Source organism: Neophocaena asiaeorientalis, unplaced genomic scaffold (assembly GCF_003031525.2).
Source record: "Neophocaena asiaeorientalis asiaeorientalis breed wild unplaced genomic scaffold, Neophocaena_asiaeorientalis_V1.1 scaffold19, whole genome shotgun sequence".
Taxonomy (NCBI): Eukaryota; Metazoa; Chordata; class Mammalia; order Artiodactyla; family Phocoenidae; genus Neophocaena; species Neophocaena asiaeorientalis.
Window position 1 is genome coordinate 6,937,100 of NW_020173388.1, and position 20,879 is coordinate 6,957,978.

The 20,879-nt window shown below is 44.2% G+C and overlaps 1 protein-coding gene across 3 annotated transcripts in view; it reads left to right on the forward strand.

Annotated features, from left to right (window-relative positions):
- The window catches only part of USP46 (ubiquitin specific peptidase 46), a 58,592-nt gene extending 38,004 nt beyond the window's left edge, over positions 1–20,588 (forward strand). For 2 of the 3 annotated variants that reach the window (XM_024746628.1, XM_024746629.1), the window contains 5 exons: positions 3,156–3,232; positions 10,787–10,870; positions 12,877–13,074; positions 16,295–16,373; positions 17,223–20,588. In XM_024746628.1, coding sequence (XP_024602396.1) covers positions 3,156–3,232; positions 10,787–10,870; positions 12,877–13,074; positions 16,295–16,373; positions 17,223–17,324 — 540 coding nt within the window. In that variant the 3' untranslated portion in view covers positions 17,325–20,588. Of the gene's footprint in view, positions 1–3,155; positions 3,233–10,786; positions 10,871–12,876; positions 13,075–16,294; positions 16,485–17,222 lie in introns of those variants that run through there. The other variant, XM_024746627.1, reaches the window with a different exon arrangement.
- The last annotated feature ends 291 nt before the right edge of the window (positions 20,589–20,879 follow it).

The following is a 20,879-nucleotide window of genomic DNA, read 5'->3' on the forward strand; positions in this document are numbered from 1 at the left end:
ATCTGGGACATTGAGAATGTTCAGTTTGAGAGACTCTGGGTTCTGCTGTTGTTCTTCATTTAGTTTTGAGTTTCTTTAGTTTTAGCAGGTAGTTATCTTGGTTGGACTCACTACAAACTGTTTCCTAGGCAGCAGTTTGACTCTTGGGTCATCCCTTTTGTCACCAGCCAAGCTGCTGTGAGTGTACTCTGCATGTGTGTGGCTCAGGGGTCAGCCAGAGATGTGGGTAGACAGAGTTGGGGATACTTTCTCAGATTCCTTCCCTTCTTCTCAGTGGACATGGTTTCCCAGATTGGTTTTTCTGGCTCCTAGACCAGAAAGACTGCATTTTCCCCCATGGATCCCGCTAAAGGCTGTGAAACCATGAACTCATTATTTGCAGCTCTTTTCCTCCACGTGTGGACTCCCCATCTGCCTCCATTGCCTTCAGGTAGTTGCTGTTAGTTTATAGTTATTTGAGTTTATACTTTTCTGGAGGAGTGTTGGAAGGGCAGGATCTTAGTCATTACAGAACTTTTGAACTTTCACTTTAGTAAGGGGGAAATAGACAATAAATGAATAAAAATAAAATATACCGGGCTTCCCTGGTGGCGCAGTGGTTGAGAGTCCGCCTGCCGATACAGGGAACAGACATACCTTGGAGATATTGTGGGTTTGGTTCCAGATCACTGCAATAAAGTGAATATCACAGTGAAGCGAGTCACACACATGTTTTGGTTTCCCAATACATATAAAAGTTATTTTTACACTATATTGTAGTCTGTTAAGTGTGCAGTAGTATTATGTCTAAAAAAATGTACATACCTTAATTGAATAATGCTAGAAAACGATAACCATCGTTGAAACCTTCAGTGAGTCATAGCAGTAACACCAAAGATCACTGATTACAGAGCACCGTAAAGCATAATAATAATGAAGAAGGTTTTAAATGTTGTGAAAATTACCAAAATACTTAATGCTAGAAAACGATAACCATCATTGAAACCTTCAGTGAGTCATAGCAGTAACACCAAAGATCACTGATTACAGAGCACCGTAAAGCATAATAATAATGAAGAAGGTTTTAAATGTTGTGAAAATTACCAAAATGTGACACAGAAACACGAAGTGAGCAAATGTTGCTGCCAGTAGACTTGCTCGACACAGGGTTGCCACAAAACTCCAAATTGAAAGAAACACACTATCTGCCAAGTTCAGTAAAAGGAGGAATGCCTGCCATGTTAGTTGTAGTTGTATTGGTTATATTTGTTGCTTTGTTACAAACTTCCCTAAAACTCTGAGACTCAAATCCACTCTCATTCTTTTACTGTAGTTCATGCAACCATGGGTTGGTGGGGGGGTCGCCTGATCCAACTGGCCTTGGCTGAGCCCGTACGTCTGCATTTCAGCTGTCTCACGTATGTGTCTCAGGCCGGTGGGGATGGTGCTCCTGTCTGGGCTTGGCTGGGGCACCTTATAGTGAGAACAGCTCTCCTCTGTGGGTCTCTCATCTTTTTCTGGGAAGCAGTGGGCTAGCCTGGGTTACCCTTCTCATGGTGACGGTGGAAGTGCAGGAGAGCAGTCTCATGTTTCATTTAATGTTTCATTTAATATGATACTCACAGTGTAGTAACCCGTTCCCAACTTTTTGACCATTTTATGCCATTTTAAATGTTTTTTCCATCCGTGATTTGTTGAATGTTTACTTACTTCTTAAGGCACTTTACGTGTATTATCTTATTTCATCCTTACAACAACCTTATGAAATAGATACTCTTACTGCTCCCCCTTTACAGATGAGGAAGCTGAGGTACAGAGAGGCTAAGTACCTTGCCTAGTGTCATCCACTTTATAAGTGGCAGAGACGGGATATGGAGTTGGGCAGTCTGCCAATACCCATTCTTGGGTACACAAATGAAAGTATAAAGGATTGTGTCCACATCTCTGACTGTTGGAGTGTTGGGTCATAGGATAGTTGTCTCACTTACAGGAGTATGATTTTTGTTTTGCTGCCAATTGACTGGGCATCTCAAAGTTCCTGCTGGGCTAGTTTGTCCCTCCCACTCCAAGACAGTGAAATGCCAGGCAAGCTGGTGAACTGCTGGAAGGCAGGCACCACTCGGTGAGCTTTGATAAGTACAGACCCAGAATTGGTGTGGTGTCAGCTGTGCAGGCCAAGAAACAGCCAGGGCTGGGGATGGGTGTGGCTGAGAGCAGTCCAGTCTGCTGGGCCCGTGTGAGCCCAGGCTCCCGGCCAGCTCCAGGTCTGGCTGGTACCACAGACAGCATGGGCGTGTTCTACAAAGGACAACACTTCCTGGGCCAGAGGACAGCTGTGTGTGTGTGTGTGTGTGTGTGTGTGTGTGTGTGTGTGTGTGTGTGTGTGTGAGAGTGTGTGTGTGAGAGAGAGAGAGAGAGAGAAGAGAGAAGAGAGAGAGAGAGACCCTGCAGCCCATAGCACATTCAGCGCCCGGGCCCCCCACACAGTTTGAATGACTAGGCACAGGAGGAAGGGAGTGATTTCTGGGGACTGGCAAGAAGTGCAGACAGCTGAATGGAGGGTGATCATCTGAGCATTAGGTTTTGTTTTTGTTTTTTTTTGTGGTACGCGGAGCTCTCACTGTTGGCGGCCTCTCCCCTTGCGGAGCACAGGCTCCGGACGTGCAGGCTCAGCGGCCATGGCTCACGGGCCCAGCCGCTCCGCGGCATGTGGGATCCTCCCGGACCGGGGCACAAACCCATGTCCCCTGCATCGGCAGGCGGAATCCCAACCACTGCGCCACCAGGGAAGCCCTGAGCAGTAGGCTTTTTAAGGCTCTTGTCCTTTTTCCATTTCCATTGTTATCATTCTGCCAGGCTGAGCTATATGGATACCTGTTTGATATTTCCTGCTTTGAAACAATGGGGGCAGTGAAAGGACAGGAAGAGAAATCTGGTTGAGTTTTAATTATGAAAAGCCTGAATCAAAGCTGGACACAGATGAGGTTAAATGGAGAATTTAGGATTTTCTCTTGTTCTGGATTGTTTTCAAGGTAACTGGTAGCTAGAGAGTATACAAAGCCATACCTGACTTTGACTGCAGTTATGGTTTTTGGTTACCTGTAGGTGTTCAAAGTTTTATCTACTTGTCTATTATGTATTTTGTGCCTAATGCTTTTTTTCTTTTTTTGCTCCAGGTTAGTAGCAAAGATGAAGATTTTCTTGACCTTTCTGTTGATGTGGAGCAGAATACATCTATTACCCACTGTCTAAGGTAACCTCATGAATTCTGACAGTGGTCTGAGCTTTTGATCAGGCTAGTAAGTACATGGGGGGGAAAATCTTGTGTTTCTTCAGGACATAATCTTCCTTTCTGTTAAACGAATATAATCCTATTATTTTCTATTTCTTCTTTCCTAAGAGAGATTTAAAAATAAGTGTATGTGGTCTGGAGAAGAGTCCTGCTGAGGAGAGAGAGGATCAAGTGGAAGTCATTAGTTATTACGTTTAAAAATAAGGTTTTGATCTTTAATACAGATGTGTGCTTTGGGCTCTCGTCGGCCTCTCTCCCTCTCACACACAGAGACGCACACAATCACAGAGTCACACAATTAAGTTAAAAAGTGCTACAGATGCCTACCATTACTTTCTTTTTCTAAGCTAATCTATTCTGTTATTTAAAACATTATGGGAATTCCCTGGCAGTCCAGTGGTTAGGATTTGGAGCTTTCACTGCTGCGACCGGAGTTCAATGCCTCGTCAGGGAACTAAGAATCCCGCAAGCTGTGCAGCGTGGCCGAAAAGAAAAATTATGCACTTTTGAGCTGAGAACCAATGAGGGCATTACCTTTTCCTCCATCTTTCAGCATTGTATGGAGCTCACTTATGGAAAAAAACTCCTCTTAATTCGGGTTGAGGAAAGGCAAGGAGCCCAGAGTATAAGAGCAACACATGCCCAGGATTACTGTAGCTATTGTGCATTGACTCGTGTGTTGAAAATGTGCTCAAAGTTGATGTAGAGGCACAATTCCCTTCTCCTGTCCTCCCTGTCTTCTCCTCCTTTCGACAAGTGGTCATGAGCACTTACAATTAGCCCAGCACTGTTCTGGATACTGGAGGTCAAGGGTGAGCAGCAGGTATGCATCTCATGGCGCTTACAGTCTAGTGGGAATCCATGGACAGGGATCAGTGCTTTGAAGGACATTAAACACGTCTAGAAGAGTGCCTGGTATTGGGGGTGCCAGTGTAGACCAGGTGGTCAGGTGGGCCTTCCCATTGCTTATAATACCTCAGCTCAGAGATGTTTTATTGTGTCACTACAAGGCACTATTGATTTTTATTTTTTTGTTTATTTTTTAAAATTTATTCAAGTATAGTTGATTTACAATGTTGTGTTAATTTCCGCTGTACAGCAAGGTGATTCAGTTATATATATATATATATATACACACACACATTCTTTTCCATTATGGTTTATCACAGGATATTGAATATAGTTCCCTGTGCTATACAGTAAGACCTCGTTGTTTATCCAGTCTCTCTATAATAGTTTGCATCTGCTAATCCCAAACCCCCAGTCCATCCCTCCCCTCCTCCCCTCCCTCTTGGCAACCACAAGTCTGTTCTCTATGTCTGTGAGTCTGTTTCATAGATCAGTTCATTTGTGTCACATTTTAGATTCCACATATAAGTGATACCACATGGTATTTGTCTTTCTCTTTCAAGCCACTGTTGATCTTTATCAGTGGGAATTGTGTAACAGAATTGTTCTATCAGGAGTTCAGGTTACTTAGAACTCTTTAGACTAGTAGATTAAAGAGACTTGCTGTGGCCATTTGGCTGTTAGAAAGTCGTTTTTCAGGGCAAAGGCACCAACTCCAACCTGGAAGAGCGTCCTGGTCCATCTGAGGGTCATGTATCGTGTGAGCTGGGGGCTGATTACTCTCCAGTTCCCAGGATTCTGAGCCTACCCTCACCCCTTAGAGTTACTGCAGCACCTCCTGTTGGTCTGACGTTTCATCCCTTGTCTCCAGATGCCTTGGGTCCAGGTGTCTAGGGTACATTTGTTACCTCTCTGTTTGCAAAGCGTTTTGTGGGCCTGGATGGCCTTTCTTTCTTCTGAATGGTTCAGTTTATGGCACGGGCTCCTAATATTCCTGTGAAAAGCAGCCGGTTTTGATTTCCTCCGGGTTTTGTGTTCACAGGGAGTCGAAAAAGGTAAGGTTGTGCCAGCGCCGGTCGTAGGTGAGGGGGAGGGAGGAAAGGTATTGCTTGCCCATTTCTGCTTCTTTGAGAAGGGGAGTTAGTTTGGGAGGCTGACTGTTTCCCTCCCCTCTAAGAAATTCTGGGCTGTTCAGAAGGGCAGATGGCAGTGACTATAGCTTTGAGATCAACCAGGTAAAGGGCTAACTCTAGTTAGTTATAATTCCAAACTTTGGGGAACCTTGTTATAAACAAACGTAACCCAGAATTATGTTTCCCCCTGCCCTTTTCTTTTCCTTGGAGAAATGTATATATTGGTGATGCATACCTGATGAAGGCAGGCTAGAGGCATGTGGAGGCGTTAAAGCAGGATGGGTGGGTACGGAATAGCCTCAGAGTACCTTCTAAACAACATCAGATTCTCATCAGACTGTCCAGGCTGATATTCCTGAAGGGCCTGCCCCACCCCATCTTACCTCATCCTTAAAATAGACCTTGACTGACTTACCTAGACCTGTCCTCATATATGCCTAAGGTCTCACCTCCCCAACATAAAGAGAGGCCCTGCCAGGTGTCGCCATTCACCGCTGAGAGTTCTGTGATGGGGGTGGCAGCTTTCCAGCCTTTCCCAAAAGAACCAAGTGCAGGAGAAAGTTCCGGGGTGTCAATGACGCCAGCTGATGCGTTAGCCTTTTCTATTTGAGGCGACAGAGGAGGAATGATTGTGATCTTTTTTGGCCCCTCTCATGGTTTAATTTGCTTTGCATTCTTGAGGGTTTCTTTCTCAAACTAGAATTAGGAGTTTTCTTCTTTAACATCATGCCTGCCTATCTCTTCTGATGTGATACTTTATCATTTGTTTTGATTTTGAGAAAAGTTAAAAATCAAGCTAACATTGTAGGATTTAAATGTAAGATCTCTGCCACCTCCTTCCTGAAGGGCTTTAGATGATCAATTACAGTGTGTTTTCAGTGAACTTTTGTCCCAGAGAAATGATGATATAAATGGTGGTTAATTCAGGATACAGGTCTAGAGGAGGCACTAAAGCCATATTGTAGCTGAGCTGTGATTCTAATATTTCACATCTCAGCACCGTGTCTTAGGCAGAGTGAGCCATCTGTATCATAGGAGGATACTGAGAAAGTTTTTTTTTTATTCTTTTAAAAAGTTCAGGGATGGCCTCAGGCAAAAATATGTGACGTTTATCTTAATTATCCCCCCCATGTCCTTTTTGGTATTTTTTTGTCTTTTGCTTCAGGGCCTTAGTCCCTCCCTGTGGTTCCTGCACAGAAATGTACCGTTCTCCTCAAAGGGCTCCATGTTCTGAAACCACTCTGCTCTTCCTGTGTCCTCCTGTCATTAAGAATTCCCATTCTCCCAGGGCCAGGGAGGTCAGCCTTTTAGTTCTCCCAAAGCTCTATTTTGTAAATTACTCTATTTTTAAAGAAATGTCTTTTCTATTCATTTTGGAAACTTCCTCTATGTGCTAAGTTTACACGCATCCCCATCACACATCCATTGCCATATGCTCATCTATTAGTTTCTCTGTTTCCCTCACTTATGTCTTGGTTTTGGTTATTATTTATATATGGTGCTTGCTAATATCTGACATGTCTTTCTTTCGGATTTCTTTTTTTGACCTTCTTTAATGCTCTAGTCAGTAGTTCTCAATCTTTGGTGCATATCAGAATCACCTGGGGAAGTTGGTAAAAATGGAGGCCCAGGCCATATTCGACTTTTGTGAGCCTGGGCATCTATTTTTAATTAATTTTTCTGGGTGGTTTTGATACCACCAGAGTTTGAGAACCCCCGCTCTAGATCTGTGCTACTCAAGCAGGGGTCTGTGGACTAGTGCCGTTGATATCACCTGGGATCTCATTAATACGGCAGCATCTCAGGTTTCCTCCAAGAATGAGTGCGTGACTCAGAGCCTGCGTCTTGACAAGATTTCCCGGTGCATGAGTGCATGTTAATATTTGCAAAGCATTGTGGACAGTGGCTCTCAGCCCACGCAGCATACTGGAACCACCTAGGGAGCTTTAAGAACAATAGTGCCTGGTTCCACCTGGAGAGATTCTGTTGTAATTAGGCTTGGGGGAGGGTGAGGGGCGATTGAGATTGTTTTTAAAGCTCCCCAGGTGATTCTGATGAGCAGCTGGGTGAACCACTGCTGCAGGTTCTAGAACAAAGCTTCCCAGCTGGTGTGCCCCAGAAGATGGGTTACAGGTGCATGTAGATCCCCTCAGCTTCTGGGAGGCTGGGCAGAGCCTGGAGCTGCCAGAGAAGCAGTCGCATCGGTGTACCCCAGCTCATTTCTATGTAGCACCATTATTTTATGTGGGTCATGACATGAAAATTGCTGGGAAGCCTAGCTTGAGAATTCTTTTAAATTCAGTTTTTTAGCTATTGTGTGGAGTGAAAAGTTAAGATTTTAATTAAAAATGTATCAAACATAGACATTAAACATGGACATGGTAGCTATCTTTACAACCTAGAGCCATCTTACCCAGGAACATAGTTTTTCTCCATTTTTTTCAAGTTTTCTTGCATACATTTCCATTAGGTTTCATAGTTTCCGTTTAAAGGTGTGTGTTTCGTATTAGAATTGTTTCCAAAGTGTATTTTTAAAAAGTGTTTCATTTCCACTTTGATTCTTTCTAAAGAACTACAAAGAGTTTTGTGCTTTCCCAGTAACCTCTCCTCTGTGCTTTGTTGTAATTTATCCCGTGTCAAAAAGACCTCTCTACTCTCTCCTCTTCTCTTTGATTTTCTCATTGAAAAGTTTCCTCAACCTTTGTTGCCTGCTTTTGTTCCCACAACTGTATAGCATCACCTGACAGATCTGCTGTGCCTCAGTTTCTTGCCAGGGCCACTCTATCTTCCTAACTTAGCCGCATTTTCCAATTCTCAACTCACAGGTGCTCTAAAAGCGTCACCCTGTCTCTCCTGTGTCATTGAGCTTCCAGCCAGCTAGGGCTGGGCAGGATGGTGGTTTTTTGTGAATCAGGTCTTCACGTTAGGTACCAACTTCTGCTATATTTCTACGTAGTGGGTCTACAAAAACTTCTGTGTTTTTTTGGCAGGGGGCGGGGAATAAGAGAGAGTAGAAAGTGTTTAATTCCTTATTTGTTGTTGTGCTTGCCTTAGTTATTCTGATTCTTTAGTTGGATAAAGAGATTTGTCTGTGGTAGACATTCCAAAAATGTGAATCTCCACCGTCACCCGGGCTCATCCCCCACTTCTCTTTGGTTGTTCCGTTCCACCCCAATAAACCGTGTGTGGGCCAAGAAGAGATTTCACATCAGTTACTCCGTGAAGAGCTGGCTAGTATGCATTCAGCTAAGTTTGAGTCTGTTTTAGGCACCAAGCACTTGAAATCTGGGGGTTGAGTGTAATTGCCTTCTAAATTGTTTCCTTGCTTCTCGAGCCCCTCCAGTCCTTCCCCCAGAGCGCTGCCAGAAGTGATCCAAAAAGCACTGTCTGATGCTGTCGCCCCTGCAGAGACCAGTTAGAGAGCCACACGGTCCACACAGCTTCTAAGAAGCGTGCTCTGTACCTTGCATTCATGCCTTTGGGCCTCAGCCTTCACTCTGTCTGGGACCCTGGACTCTTATTCCCCTGGCTCACTTTCCCTTTTTGCGAACCTGACTCAGATATCACCCCTCGGGGAAACGTCCTGAATAATCCCAGTTCATTTCTCTGTCCTCTGTGCTTTCCCCTGGACTTTATACACACGATTCTCTCTTTGTTCCTTTGTTCAGCCAACACATGTTATTGAGGGCCATTATGGGTTGGGCCTGTTCTCAGTGCTGGGGTTCTAGCAGTGAGTGAGACAGACAGGGTCACTGCTCACACAGAGGGGAGGCGGGTGATGCAACAAACAGGAGGATGCTTCAGGTAGTGATAAGTGCTCAGAAGAAAACAAGACAGCAGTAGAGTAGGGGCTGGATGGGTTTGGAGAGAGTGGCTGGGGAAGTCCTCTCCAAAGAGGTGACATTTAAGCTGAGCTCTGAGCAGTGAGCAGGGCCAGCCATGGAAGCATCTGGAAAGAAGCTGTCGGTGCAGGGGAAATTGCAGCAGCAAATTCCCCGAGGCAGGGAGAGCGTGGCACTCTGGAGCTACACAGAAGGGCCAGTCGGCGGGGCTGGAGCAGAGTGAAGGAGATGGGGTGGGGCGGGAGGTGGGTCAGAAGAGCAGTCAGGACTCTGAGGACAGGCGGTCTGTTGGCCATGGTAAGAAATTTGGATTTTATTCCTGATTGCACCGAGAAACTATTGGAGGGTTTTAGGCAGGGGAGTCAATCGTGTGAAATGATTTATGTTTAGCCTTCAGTGAACACTAAGTGTTGCAAGTGGCTTCTTGCATGTGTCTCTGGTAGACTGTGAGCTGTGTGAGGGCAGGCGTTCTCTGCGGATCCCCAGCCCCTAGCCCAGGGTACTGTCTGTAGCCACTGGGGAATTTAATGAATGAACAACCTATGTGTTCTCTTGATAAGCTCTGTTTAAGTGGTTGAGTCATTGACACCATGTAAATACCATTTTCTATTTAATAAATCTGATCATTCTGGCGCTAGGACACTCCCTATGAATAAGGAAATGTCCTAGACTTTTTCAAGACTCTGGGGTATTATGATATTCTGAATGTTATTCAGCCTTTGAAGCAGTACCACAGGAATGTTAAGTAGGATCTCAGTGACCAGAGAAGAATGAAAAGCCATGACATTTAAAAAATGAAAACCACAGGTAGTACAGTAAAACCTCATGGCAAGGTGAATACAGATATAACATCCCAGTGGCATTTGTTCTCAGGAGGCAGGCTGACGTTATCTTCCGGCGTGTGGGGAGGTGGGGAGTAAGGGCTTGGTAGACATCTCCTGATCATCTGGGACTTTCTTAGTTCAACATAAGGGCCACTGAACATGCTTTAAATTTTATTATCTTTACTTTTGTGCTCTTTGAAAATACAGACCACCTGAGACAGACCATTTTTCATTAACCATGTAATAAGGACACCTTGCATTTTGTATGACTGACATTTTTGGACTCGACTTTCACTGAAATGGTTGGCTTTTACTAGAGTTAGTATTTTTCCATTGTAATTTTTTAAATTTTATTTTGTATTTTTTTTTGCGGTACGCAGGCCTCTGTTGTGGCCTCTCCCGTTGCGGAGCACAGGCCCAGCGGCCATGGCTCACGGGCCCAGCCGCTCCACGGCATGTGGGATCCTCCCGGACCGGGGCCCAAACCCGTGTCCCCTGCATCAGCAGGCAGACTCCCAACCACTGTGCCACCAGGGAAGCCCTCCATTGTAATTTTATTTCCAATTTACAGGTACTCTCTGTTAAACCCTGAATTTTTTTTCTGAATCAGTTGGAAATCCTAATTTAGATCTATCTATGTCCCATTAAATAAAGCTATACTTGAAAATCTCTCGTGGTGAAATCATAACCCAGCCCAGTGGACATGCTCTAATGCATCATAGCACCTGCTTCTAAGAAGGATCTTTTCTCATTACTTCTTTCCCCACATTCACTTAAAAATTACCCTACAGGTAATAGGGGGTTTAAAACATGGTAAACTGAGTGCATTTTGGGCTTCTTTTAAGTTGAAAATATTTTTCTCCGCAGAGACTTCAGCAACACAGAAACACTGTGTAGTGAACAGAAGTATTATTGTGAAACGTGTTGTAGCAAACAGGAAGCCCAGAAAAGGTACGTAAAGGGTTTAGCTCAGGGGGTGGCTTTGTGATGGTGGAGCCCAACAGATCTGATTTTTGAATCCCAGTTCCATGGGCTTGTAGCCAAGTAGCTTTGGAGAAGTCAGTTACCTTCCTCACCGGTAAAATAGGATAAGAACGCCTACCTGGGGAAGTTGCCCTTTCGTCTGATTGTTTGTTCATTCATTCATTCAGCGTGCCAGATACTTGTGCGGGGTAAACAAGTGGTGAGCAAGTGTAAGCACTCTCCTCTTGGAATTAAAGACAAATTATAAAACGGATTTAGCATAGTACGCAACACACGGTGGTCACCCGATAGCACTGCTCGTACTGCCTAAATATCGGACCTTCTTATTTAGAAGACAGGCAAAAAGAAAAAAGAAATCACTTAATAAGGAAGCATGAGGAAATCAATATCATCAGTTTGTGGATAGGTGATAAGAAAGTTATCAGATTCTGAGTTGATACAGGACCCAGAGTTGCCCATCTTTTTACCAGCACCAGCCAGTTCCGGCTCTTGGACAGTGTGAAATAGCCAGTCCTTCCCTGTATTCTGTCGCCCAGAAGCCAAGAAACTTGACATTTTCATTAGCCTGTGAAGCCTTACTGTGAGTTAAGTTTACCCTGCCCATGGTTGTGGTGTATTCGGGGTAACTCACAGACGCCCATTCCTGCCGCCTAAAACCCTCAAGGGTCTAGAGCTGAGGTTGAAATAGTTTCTCTGCCCAGTCTCCCAGCCCTCCATCCTCAGACATGCACATCTTTTCTTGGTGCATCAAAACTTAAGACAGCTTAGTCACTGTGGTGGCAGGCAGGAGTTACCACTTGCTAGTGGTCGAGGAACTCACCTCTGCTCCCACCCATGTAATCTAGGTCTTCCTATGGGGTGTGAAGGTGTTTTCTGTTTAGCCCTGGAGGTTTATACATTAAAATATCATGTTCCTGAAAAATACAGGGTTCACTATAAATCTTATGTTTCTGATGATGATGTTATTTTGCTTATTTTTATGAACAGGGTTTTTACTCCATAGATTTCTGAGTAATATTCTCTTAAAATGTGTCCTAGCATTTACACTGATTCAGGACCTTCATAGAGGGGGTCCTGGAAGGCAACCAGGAAATCCTCTATTCTAGCAGCGTTATCCACATAAAACTGTGGTCTTTGTGACTTCCTACCGAGGAATATTAATGGTCATCTAGAGAAAAAAGCTTTCCGTGTTTATGTAAGTTGGCGAAATGCTGCATCAAACCCAAAAGAAAATCCTTTTCTGCAGGATTTCTCAAATCCCTCAGTGTGCTAATGTGCGAGGAGGACCTTCAGAATAGAAGGGAGCATTGTGCAGACTTGGCCCCGGAAACCCCACATCCGTTAACATCTCCAGGGCTCTCATGAGCCTGTTTGGGTAAATGTAGCCCTAAGCCAACCCTTGCGTTTACAAGCGAGGGACCTGAGAGCCAGAGAAGGGAAATCACTTGCCCAGGAGCACAGGGGTAGGGAGGGAGAGTGGGTCCAGCATGCCTGGTTACCTGAGGCATCCCTGCCTGGTCGGTCCTCAGAACCTGTGCGTCCAGACTGCACCTTTCCGCTTGTCCTCTCCCCAACCTCCTTCTCTCAGAAACTCTCCCCCCTCGTCTCCATTATCTCAGGGTGAGGGGGTTTGTCCAAATACTGTTCTCCCTGGGAGGCAGAGGGCAGTGATGCAGAGCAATTGCACATATTTTCATTGGTACGAAAGTTCTGGGATGTCTCCTTTGACCAAACAGAGACCCCCCCCCCCCCACCCATTGCGCTTTTCTCTGCTGGCTAGGCTTCAGCTAGCCGAGCCTGTAGAAGTCAGCTCTACATAAGCGAGCATCCTTTCATTCTTGCGAGTGGTTTGGCCGTTTGCTGGTTTGAATTTTGTTGGACCCCTCCTGCTCTCCATTTGTGCAGGTGGCGTTGTATTCTCTTCCTCTCATGGGGGTTGGCTACCACTGATTTTCTACGTCATGGTTTCTTAGGATGAGAGTCAAAAAGCTGCCCATGATTTTGGCCCTGCACCTCAAGCGATTCAAGTACATGGAGCAGCTCCACAGGTACACCAAGCTGTCTTACCGGGTGGTCTTCCCCCTGGAACTGCGGCTCTTCAACACCTCCAGCGACGCGGTGAACCTGGACCGCATGTACGACCTGGTCGCGGTGGTGGTCCACTGCGGCAGGTGAGGGCAGGTGGGGAGCGCGGCGTGGGAGAAGCGGGAGGGCTGTCCCCGGGCCAGGTGGACCCCCCCGCACCCTTCCCGGCTGGTGAGACTCAGCGGTAATGGTGCTTTGGGGAGTCTCCTCCAAGCTCTGGTTTATCTATCACATCAAAATGAATCTAAACGTACATACATAAAATAAGTTAATAAACAAGTAAAAAATAAAACAGTTGCGTTATAATAAAAATAATCTAAACGTTCTCTCGTAAGGGAAATACTAAGTCTCCATTGGATATAAATGACGCTTATGGAGTTTGAAATCACATGGAGAAAGAAATGTTTATGCTATGATTTTAATTGAGAAACCAGGTTACACGTATAGCATGATCTCAGAAATGGTTTAAGATGTGTGAATAAAGACTGGAAGCAGTAGATGGAATTTAAAATTTTTTTGGCATTTTGAATGATTGAAATGTACTCTTAACAAATATTCTTTATTCAGTTTTTAGTCTTTCCCCAATATTCTATAATAAGTACATAATCAGAAAAAAAAGGAGTAAGAGAGAGGGCCCCTCGATGTAGAGAAGCAAAGTGTCTTTGCTGGAAGTCTTTTGAGGAAGTATTTTGTATTCCGTAATTTGGTGTAAAGCCTGGAAAAGTCTGCCGGAAATTCACCTCTTTGCTATCCTTTGCTCGCTGGGACGGGTTTGTGTCCCCTCCCTGGGATCGGCACGCCGTCACCCTTATAGGTTTCAGATTAGGGCCTGTCACAGAGCAGGTGTCTTTTCCTCTCCATTCTCCTGGATTGGGTTGTGGTGAACAGACCATTACCAAAAGGATGCGTGGTTCCCCGTGGAGGGATGGGTTGATTTCTTACCCTGTACTGAGTGGATGGTATCAGAAACTGTGGCTTCACATCTGAAGCACCTCATGTTTTGTCCCATGCAGAGTAACTTTAAGTCACGGGTTATTGCCTTACGTTCTCAGAAAGTTGTATTTGTCGGTCAGTTGTAAGCCATCTTTCTGTTTCCCCTGAAGAATACTTCTAGCGGTTAATTCTTTTAAAGAACATAGGGGTTCAGCGATCTGGAAACTAGCCATGAACACTGGGTTGGGAGGAGGTCTTGGGGGCAGGCAGAGCCTGGTACCTGGAGGGTCTCTGGTGGCCGAGGTGGGCAATGTGGACAGGAGGTGGAGAAGCAAAAGCAGTCAGGTGTGTGGGGTACGCAGGGGTTTTCAGTATGGATCTCTGTGGGTGCTGACTCTGGTCCCTGGGAACGCTGGTGAGGGCAAGGCAGAGACCCACTTATGAGAACTGGGGGACAAGTAGGAGGCTGAGTTCTAGAATAGTCAGCCTCTGTAACTGGGGCACAAGGTCAGAGCAGCCCTGGCAGCAAGGCTGAGCTGGTGCCGAGTCACGCACGCTACTGATGAGGATTCTTTAAATTCCTCCCCACTAGAGGTGGAATTGTTCTCATACACGGAGCAGGTAGCTTCTGGCTGTGGGCTCTGGAAAGCTCTGAGGTTAGGGAGCTCAGCCCTTCCTTCTTGTGCCAGGACCCCCGGCCCACAGTTGCCTCAGGTGCACAGCCTCCTTCATTGATTTCTCCTGCAAGCATTTTTAAACCCTCGTTTCCTGGGTTCCGGAGCAAGATCTGAAGTTATAGCAGTGAACGGGACACACAGGGCCCCTACCCTCACGAAGCTGGGCATCTAGTGGGAAAGACAGATAGTTAATAAGTAAACGCACCAGGCTGCTACCACCAAAACCAAACCACCGCAAAATCACTTTATGATTTTGATCAGTGCTATGAGGAACGATCGGGGCAATGACAGAGAGCAATGGCGGCGCCTCTTTAGGGAAGGTGGTCGGCAACGATTTATCTACCGAGATGACGTTTGAGCTGAGGCCTAAGGAATAAAAAGAGCCAAGAAGGCAAACATGGGTGAAGACAGTTTCAGGCAAGCTCCAGTGGGCACAGAACCGAGATGGGAACCGCGATGTGTATGAGAACAGAGGCCTGTGGACTGGAGCTCGGGGGGAGGGGAGAGAGTGGCCTGACAGAGGTGGGAACAGACCCTTTGGGGCATGTTGTATTTAAAGAAAGCAAACTAAGGCAAATTCAGCTTTCCAGTTTTGACGGTGCATCGAAAAAACACAGAACTCTAGATTCAGAGTTAAAAATTCCCTCAGTTGTGCACACCCAGCTACATAGTAGCAGCTGTTTGGTGGTTCTTTCTGCTTTGTGTAATGTATCTTTCTGTTTTCGTGCTTGTTATTATACATTTTAGTGTCACATCTTTCTAAAACTTGAACCAGATCACGTCATTCCTCAAAATTCCCCAGTGTCTTCCTGGCTCACTCACAGCAGAGTCCAGAATCTTCGCTGCGATATCCCATTCCCGTCCCTCCTTCACCCCGGGCTCCCTGGGCTCTGGCTGCCTTGCTGCTGGGGGAACACGCCAAGAACTGTTCCCACCCTTGCGCCTCCCCCAGACCTTTGCACTTGCTTTTTTCCATTCCCGACACTTCCATCACGTGGTCACATGGCTTCTCCCTCCCTCTTTCTCTCTCTCTCTCTCTCTCTCTCTCTCTCTCTCTCTCTCTCTCTCTCTCTCTCTCTCTCTCCCACACACACACACACACACACACACACACACACGCCCCTTCCCCTTCCGTCAGGGAAATTCCTTCTGTTCAACTCTCCTGTCATCAGAGAGGCCTTCTTTCACCACGTTATATCAAATACCGCCTTCCCTCTATCGCTCACCATCCCATTGCTCTGCTGTATTCTTCACGGCACTTACCACCAATTGAAATATATTTGTATTTTAGTTTGTTTATTACCTCCAACCCTCATCTCAAGCAAGTGGGGACTTCGTTTCATTTTCTGCTTTTTAGCCCGACAGCCAGGATGGGTCTGGCACATAGTGGGTGTACCAAAATTATGTGTTAATATTCGTTGAATTTGAATGTCTGTTTCCCCCAGCAGATTGCTAGTCCTTAGAAGACTAAGATGAGGTTTTTCTCATCTTTCTCTTATACCCAGCACAGCTCCGGCCCCTGGGTGTCCCTCCGTGAGTTATGGCCAAAGGAATGTGGAAATAGACATATATACCAAGTTCTCTGTCCTGAAGATAGAGGGTTTTTTTCCCTAGTAAATCACTGCATGTAGAGAGCTACATAGAGTTTTATGGAGAAATAAATGTTAACTTGGTGACTTTCTTTGTTCTTTTCCAGTGGTCCTAATCGTGGGCATTATATTACTATTGTGAAAAGTCATGGCTTCTGGCTTCTGTTTGATGATGACATTGTAGAGGTTGGTATGCAGATGATTGTATCAGAGAGAAGTGGGGCAGAGACGGTGTTTTGGGATGTGTGTGTGTGGACATTTTCTAAAGTAGGCCTGTTTTCCCATAATCCGACTTGAAAACAACTTACGTTTCTCTCAAAACTAAATTCTGCTGCTCCCCGTTCTCTCCGGAAGGGGAGAAGGGGTGTGATCGTGGACTCATCAATACTGCGTTCTTGTTAATTGATTAGCCGGAGACATGGGATCTCTTTGCCGCCCATGTGTAAGTCCTGTTTCCTACAGTGACTAAAGCCCTCTCTGGGACCAAATAATCAACTTCAAAGTTCTATTCAAATTCTTTTATTATACCAAATTTTTCTTGTATTGATTATTATTTTAAAATGTATATTTTTTCAATCTGTTAAACCTGGAAATCTTTATAGGATACCAAAGTATTCCACGTATCCATTTTGTTGTAAAGGAATACTAGCTGGAGAGAATTCCACACTCAAAGACGTGGTCTCTTTTAGCCCACTTAAGGTAGCACTAAAGGGAAGAAACTCTGATGGCCTGAAAGAATTAAGGTTATTCCCAAGAGCTCCCCCAGTTTACCATTTGAAAGATGGAAGTCCTGGCTTCTTCCAAGAGCGCCCACCTATGGTTGCTGATAGATTAAAGGGTGACTTTCTTCCCCAACGATATGCAATGTATGTAATCATGTCCCTCTGTCAGGTCTGTGGAGCTATCCATTTGCTATTGAAAGTTCCCAATTTTATGATAGTGTTTCTTACATTTTCTTGTGCATTCCATTAGTGTTTCTTTCCTTCTCCCAGGAATCATGTTAAACCGTTGAATTGTTTTCTCTTTTGCTTGCAGAAAATAGATGCCCAAGCTATTGAAGAATTCTATGGCCTGACATCAGATATATCAAAAAATTCAGAATCTGGATATATTTTATTCTATCAGTCAAGAGAATAACTTAAAGGACTGTGGGACTAATTCGAGTGGGGAAATGTTCAAAGCACTCTTACCTGGTTTCTCTGCAGACGTCCCTCTTCCCCAGCGGCCCACCAGCGGCGTGGCTCCGAGTTCAGGGGTCTGGCTGTGTGACTCTCCCCCTTCGTTTTTCTACATGCAGCACTACTCGTGGTTTTATGTTAGTCTGAGGTAGAGTTAACTGCAATCAGATTGTAGTAAGTTTTAGATGAATAACATTTGCTAATTTTAGGATCAGGTACATGCCATGCCACTGGCTGTGTCTGGCTGAATTAGAATGACATTTCCTATGAACGTCGACAGTCTTTTTGGGGTCTTTGCTCATCTTTCTAAATGGCTTCCGGGGTCTCCTTTCAATGCATTCCTTTAACTTGTCCCTGGAAACACCGCTTCCCGTTTTTAGCTTCTCTGCCTCTTTTCTGACGGAAGGACAGAAGAATGGGGTAGATACTCACCTTTTAGAGCTGCAACTATAGCTTTAAATTTTGCCAGTGAAAATGTTTGAAAGTGAGTAACCTCGAAACTGAATTCGTCCTCCGGGTGGAACAGGGTGAACAGAAGCCGTTCGCGGTTGCTAGCGGCTGCCCCGGGCTGAGCTCACCCAGCCATGAGAATTCCAGAGGCTGAGGAGGTGTGGGGCTCAGGGCAGGCAAAGCCAAGAGGAGGTAGCTTTTGTGCACAGTGGAAAGTTGCTTTTCTTATCTTTCTACCAAAACCAAGTTTCAGGAAAATAGCTCTATGCTCTTTGTTTTTAGTGATGCTTTTCTTCTGTCCTGTGAGTTGTATCTCCTTTATCCGGCGCTGCTAAGCTTCCCAAGGTATCTTTCCGATCCTACTGGTGTTCCGCAGTCAGTGGTGGCAGAGCTGAGACACCACAGGGACTGTCTTGCGCCCAGCTCTCCTTAGCTAGGCAGCACCAACCCCGTCCTTTCCCAGGAAGAACGAAGGCTCTGCACCTTTCCTCCCATCAGCCACATTGTACAGCTGTTCACGTTTTAGCATTTCAGTCTGTGTACTGAGGCCCTGGCAAGTTACAGGGCTAACATGGAACCTTCCCTACAGGAGATACTGGAGTTAGCTGGGGATGCAAGTGGGTCAAAGGAAGTGTCAGTGGGCGGGTGGAGGGATGAACAAAATGGTGGCGTTTCTTTGGCTCAGACTCCCAGGATGCTTGACAAACGGAGTTTTTTGGAAGAACCTCATCTCACCGTAGTTACTTTTTGTTACATATGTATTTATTAAATCTTTTGAGTATTGGCACCTTTTATTAAAAGGGTCGATACAGTGTTTTGCTGTTGAGCTGGTTTTTGGTTTCCTACAAATGTTGTGAGTTGTAGATCTTGGCTTCCTTTGGGAAGACAGTTGACTTCCATGCGCTATAATATACTGTGAACCTGTTATTTTGTTACCTAATAAATCAGCGAAGGAACATGCAAACTTGTGGCATAATGTGAACTAAAATTGAAATTGAAAATGTTACTGGCCATTTTGCGACAATTAAGAGCATAGCACTTTATCTAGATGAAAACTGGATTTATCTTTGAAGTATCTTGAACTGTTTGTCGCTCACAACTTACATAAGCATGCCAACACTTCATCTGTTCATGCTTGAAGTGAAATGTTTTACTTTTCACTGGAGAAGACAAAAGCAGGGTGATCTTCACGTTATTGTTTTATGAAAGTGATGAAAATATACCTTGCCTTGTTTAGAGGTGAATTCATATTTATAAATAGTTTGTCTTTTTTTCCTCCACGAAACTTATGCAGTAATGGCGTACGTGGAAGGTGTGTTTTTATTCTCTTTTAAGGAGAGACACTTTCCAGTTGAAGGTGACTGTTAGAGGGAGCTGTTTGTACTATACATAAACCATATATTTGACTGCAGGTTGCAAAGTTTAAAAAAACCCCGATTGATCCCTAATATATTTGGAACCGATACATGAGAAAAACTATGAAAATTATCTTTGAAATGACTCTTGAAACTAATTTATTAGAAAAAAATTTTTCAGTTGGAAGTCTAAGGAAATAATATCTGAATGCTAAGTCATAGATTCAGGTTTTTTTTTTTTTTTTGATGTGTAAAAAGTTTTTCCCAGTGACTTAACTGAAATAATGCCTTTTAGTAGAAAAGGTTAGTTAAAATTCAGTATTCACGGATAAATTCTTGGACTAAAAAAATAAGTATCGAAGCTAACACAGAGACACTAAAATGGTTGTGTGTTGCAGGGAAAGAGGATTGAAAAAAAGACCAAAACACACTTATCCGCCAACACTCCATCAGTTTTTTAAACTTTAGAGCTATCTGGGAACTTCTTCCCCCTTCCTCTTTAATAAACGAAAGAAACACGAGGCAGCTACATTTCCCCCTCAGTCATTTCACTTTATGTGAAGACTAGAGCACATAAACACTTCTTTATTTTTCATCCCTCATTCATTGTGTGAAGCAGAGATGGTGTGGGATGTGTGAGACCATTCTGAGGTCAACAATAGCACAAAGGCTCAGCAATATTCCCTCAAGTGGCCAGGGTTTTTGTGTGTCGTTTTCTGGCAGGAGTGAGCAGGCCTGCTGTATTCCTTTTAACTGCTGGGTGTTTTAAAATAAGTTGCAGTGTTTTCCACTTTAAAAAGAGAAGGAATATTTGCTTTATTGGTTACTTCTTGTTTAACATCTAGATTATGTTACCGTGTGATAAAAACCTTCATTTGTTTGAAAGTCAATGTTGGTAGAATGCTGACGCCCAGTCCTGTTATTCTGATGCGTTTTCCATTCCGAGGCAACACGAAGTGGGCTGGTTTGAAGAGAGCCAAGGGAGCAGCCCAAGAGGGTGGTGCTCTGACTAGGAAACCAGTCATATTGGTTTTATAGCCCGGTATATTTTGGATTTCAGATGAAATGGGGAAAAGAATGACAGAAATGGTCCCTGTGCATTTATTTTCATGGATACCCTTAATTCTCATGGGCATGCCTAACAATGAAACTATGTTCTAACTGGGGCTTAGGGCTTATTTTAGATATTGGAGTGTAGCTTTATTACAGATGGATTTTATCTTTAAACATTGCATTTTGATCAACTTTGTATATTCACGTGTATTAAAATACTGTGCACTAAATGTTTTGCCCTCGTTTGCTATTATATGGTCAAGGCGTTTATCAGCACTCGTGTGATTAACTCATGTAAGTGGCATGGGTCAGGGAAAATGATTTCCTATGTTTCTGCCTAATTAAATTTGTTTTTCGGTATTGAATTAATTTATTTGGGCTTCCATTTCTGTATAACCAGAATAGTTAACTGTATTTGTGTGGCATTCATTTATTTGACTTTGTTGCTAAAAAAATTTTTTTTTAGTTTTTATTTAAAATAATCTGTACCTTTTTTTTTTTTTTTTTTAATGTAACCAATTCAAGCACTTCAAGCAATAATGTCAGTCTTGTGAAACTTCAATCAGTTTAACACCCTGCCTCCAAAATTGTTGGCAAAAAATAAATAAAAGAGGAATTCTCTTCCTGGAGAATCGTATCTCGGTAGCATTATACAC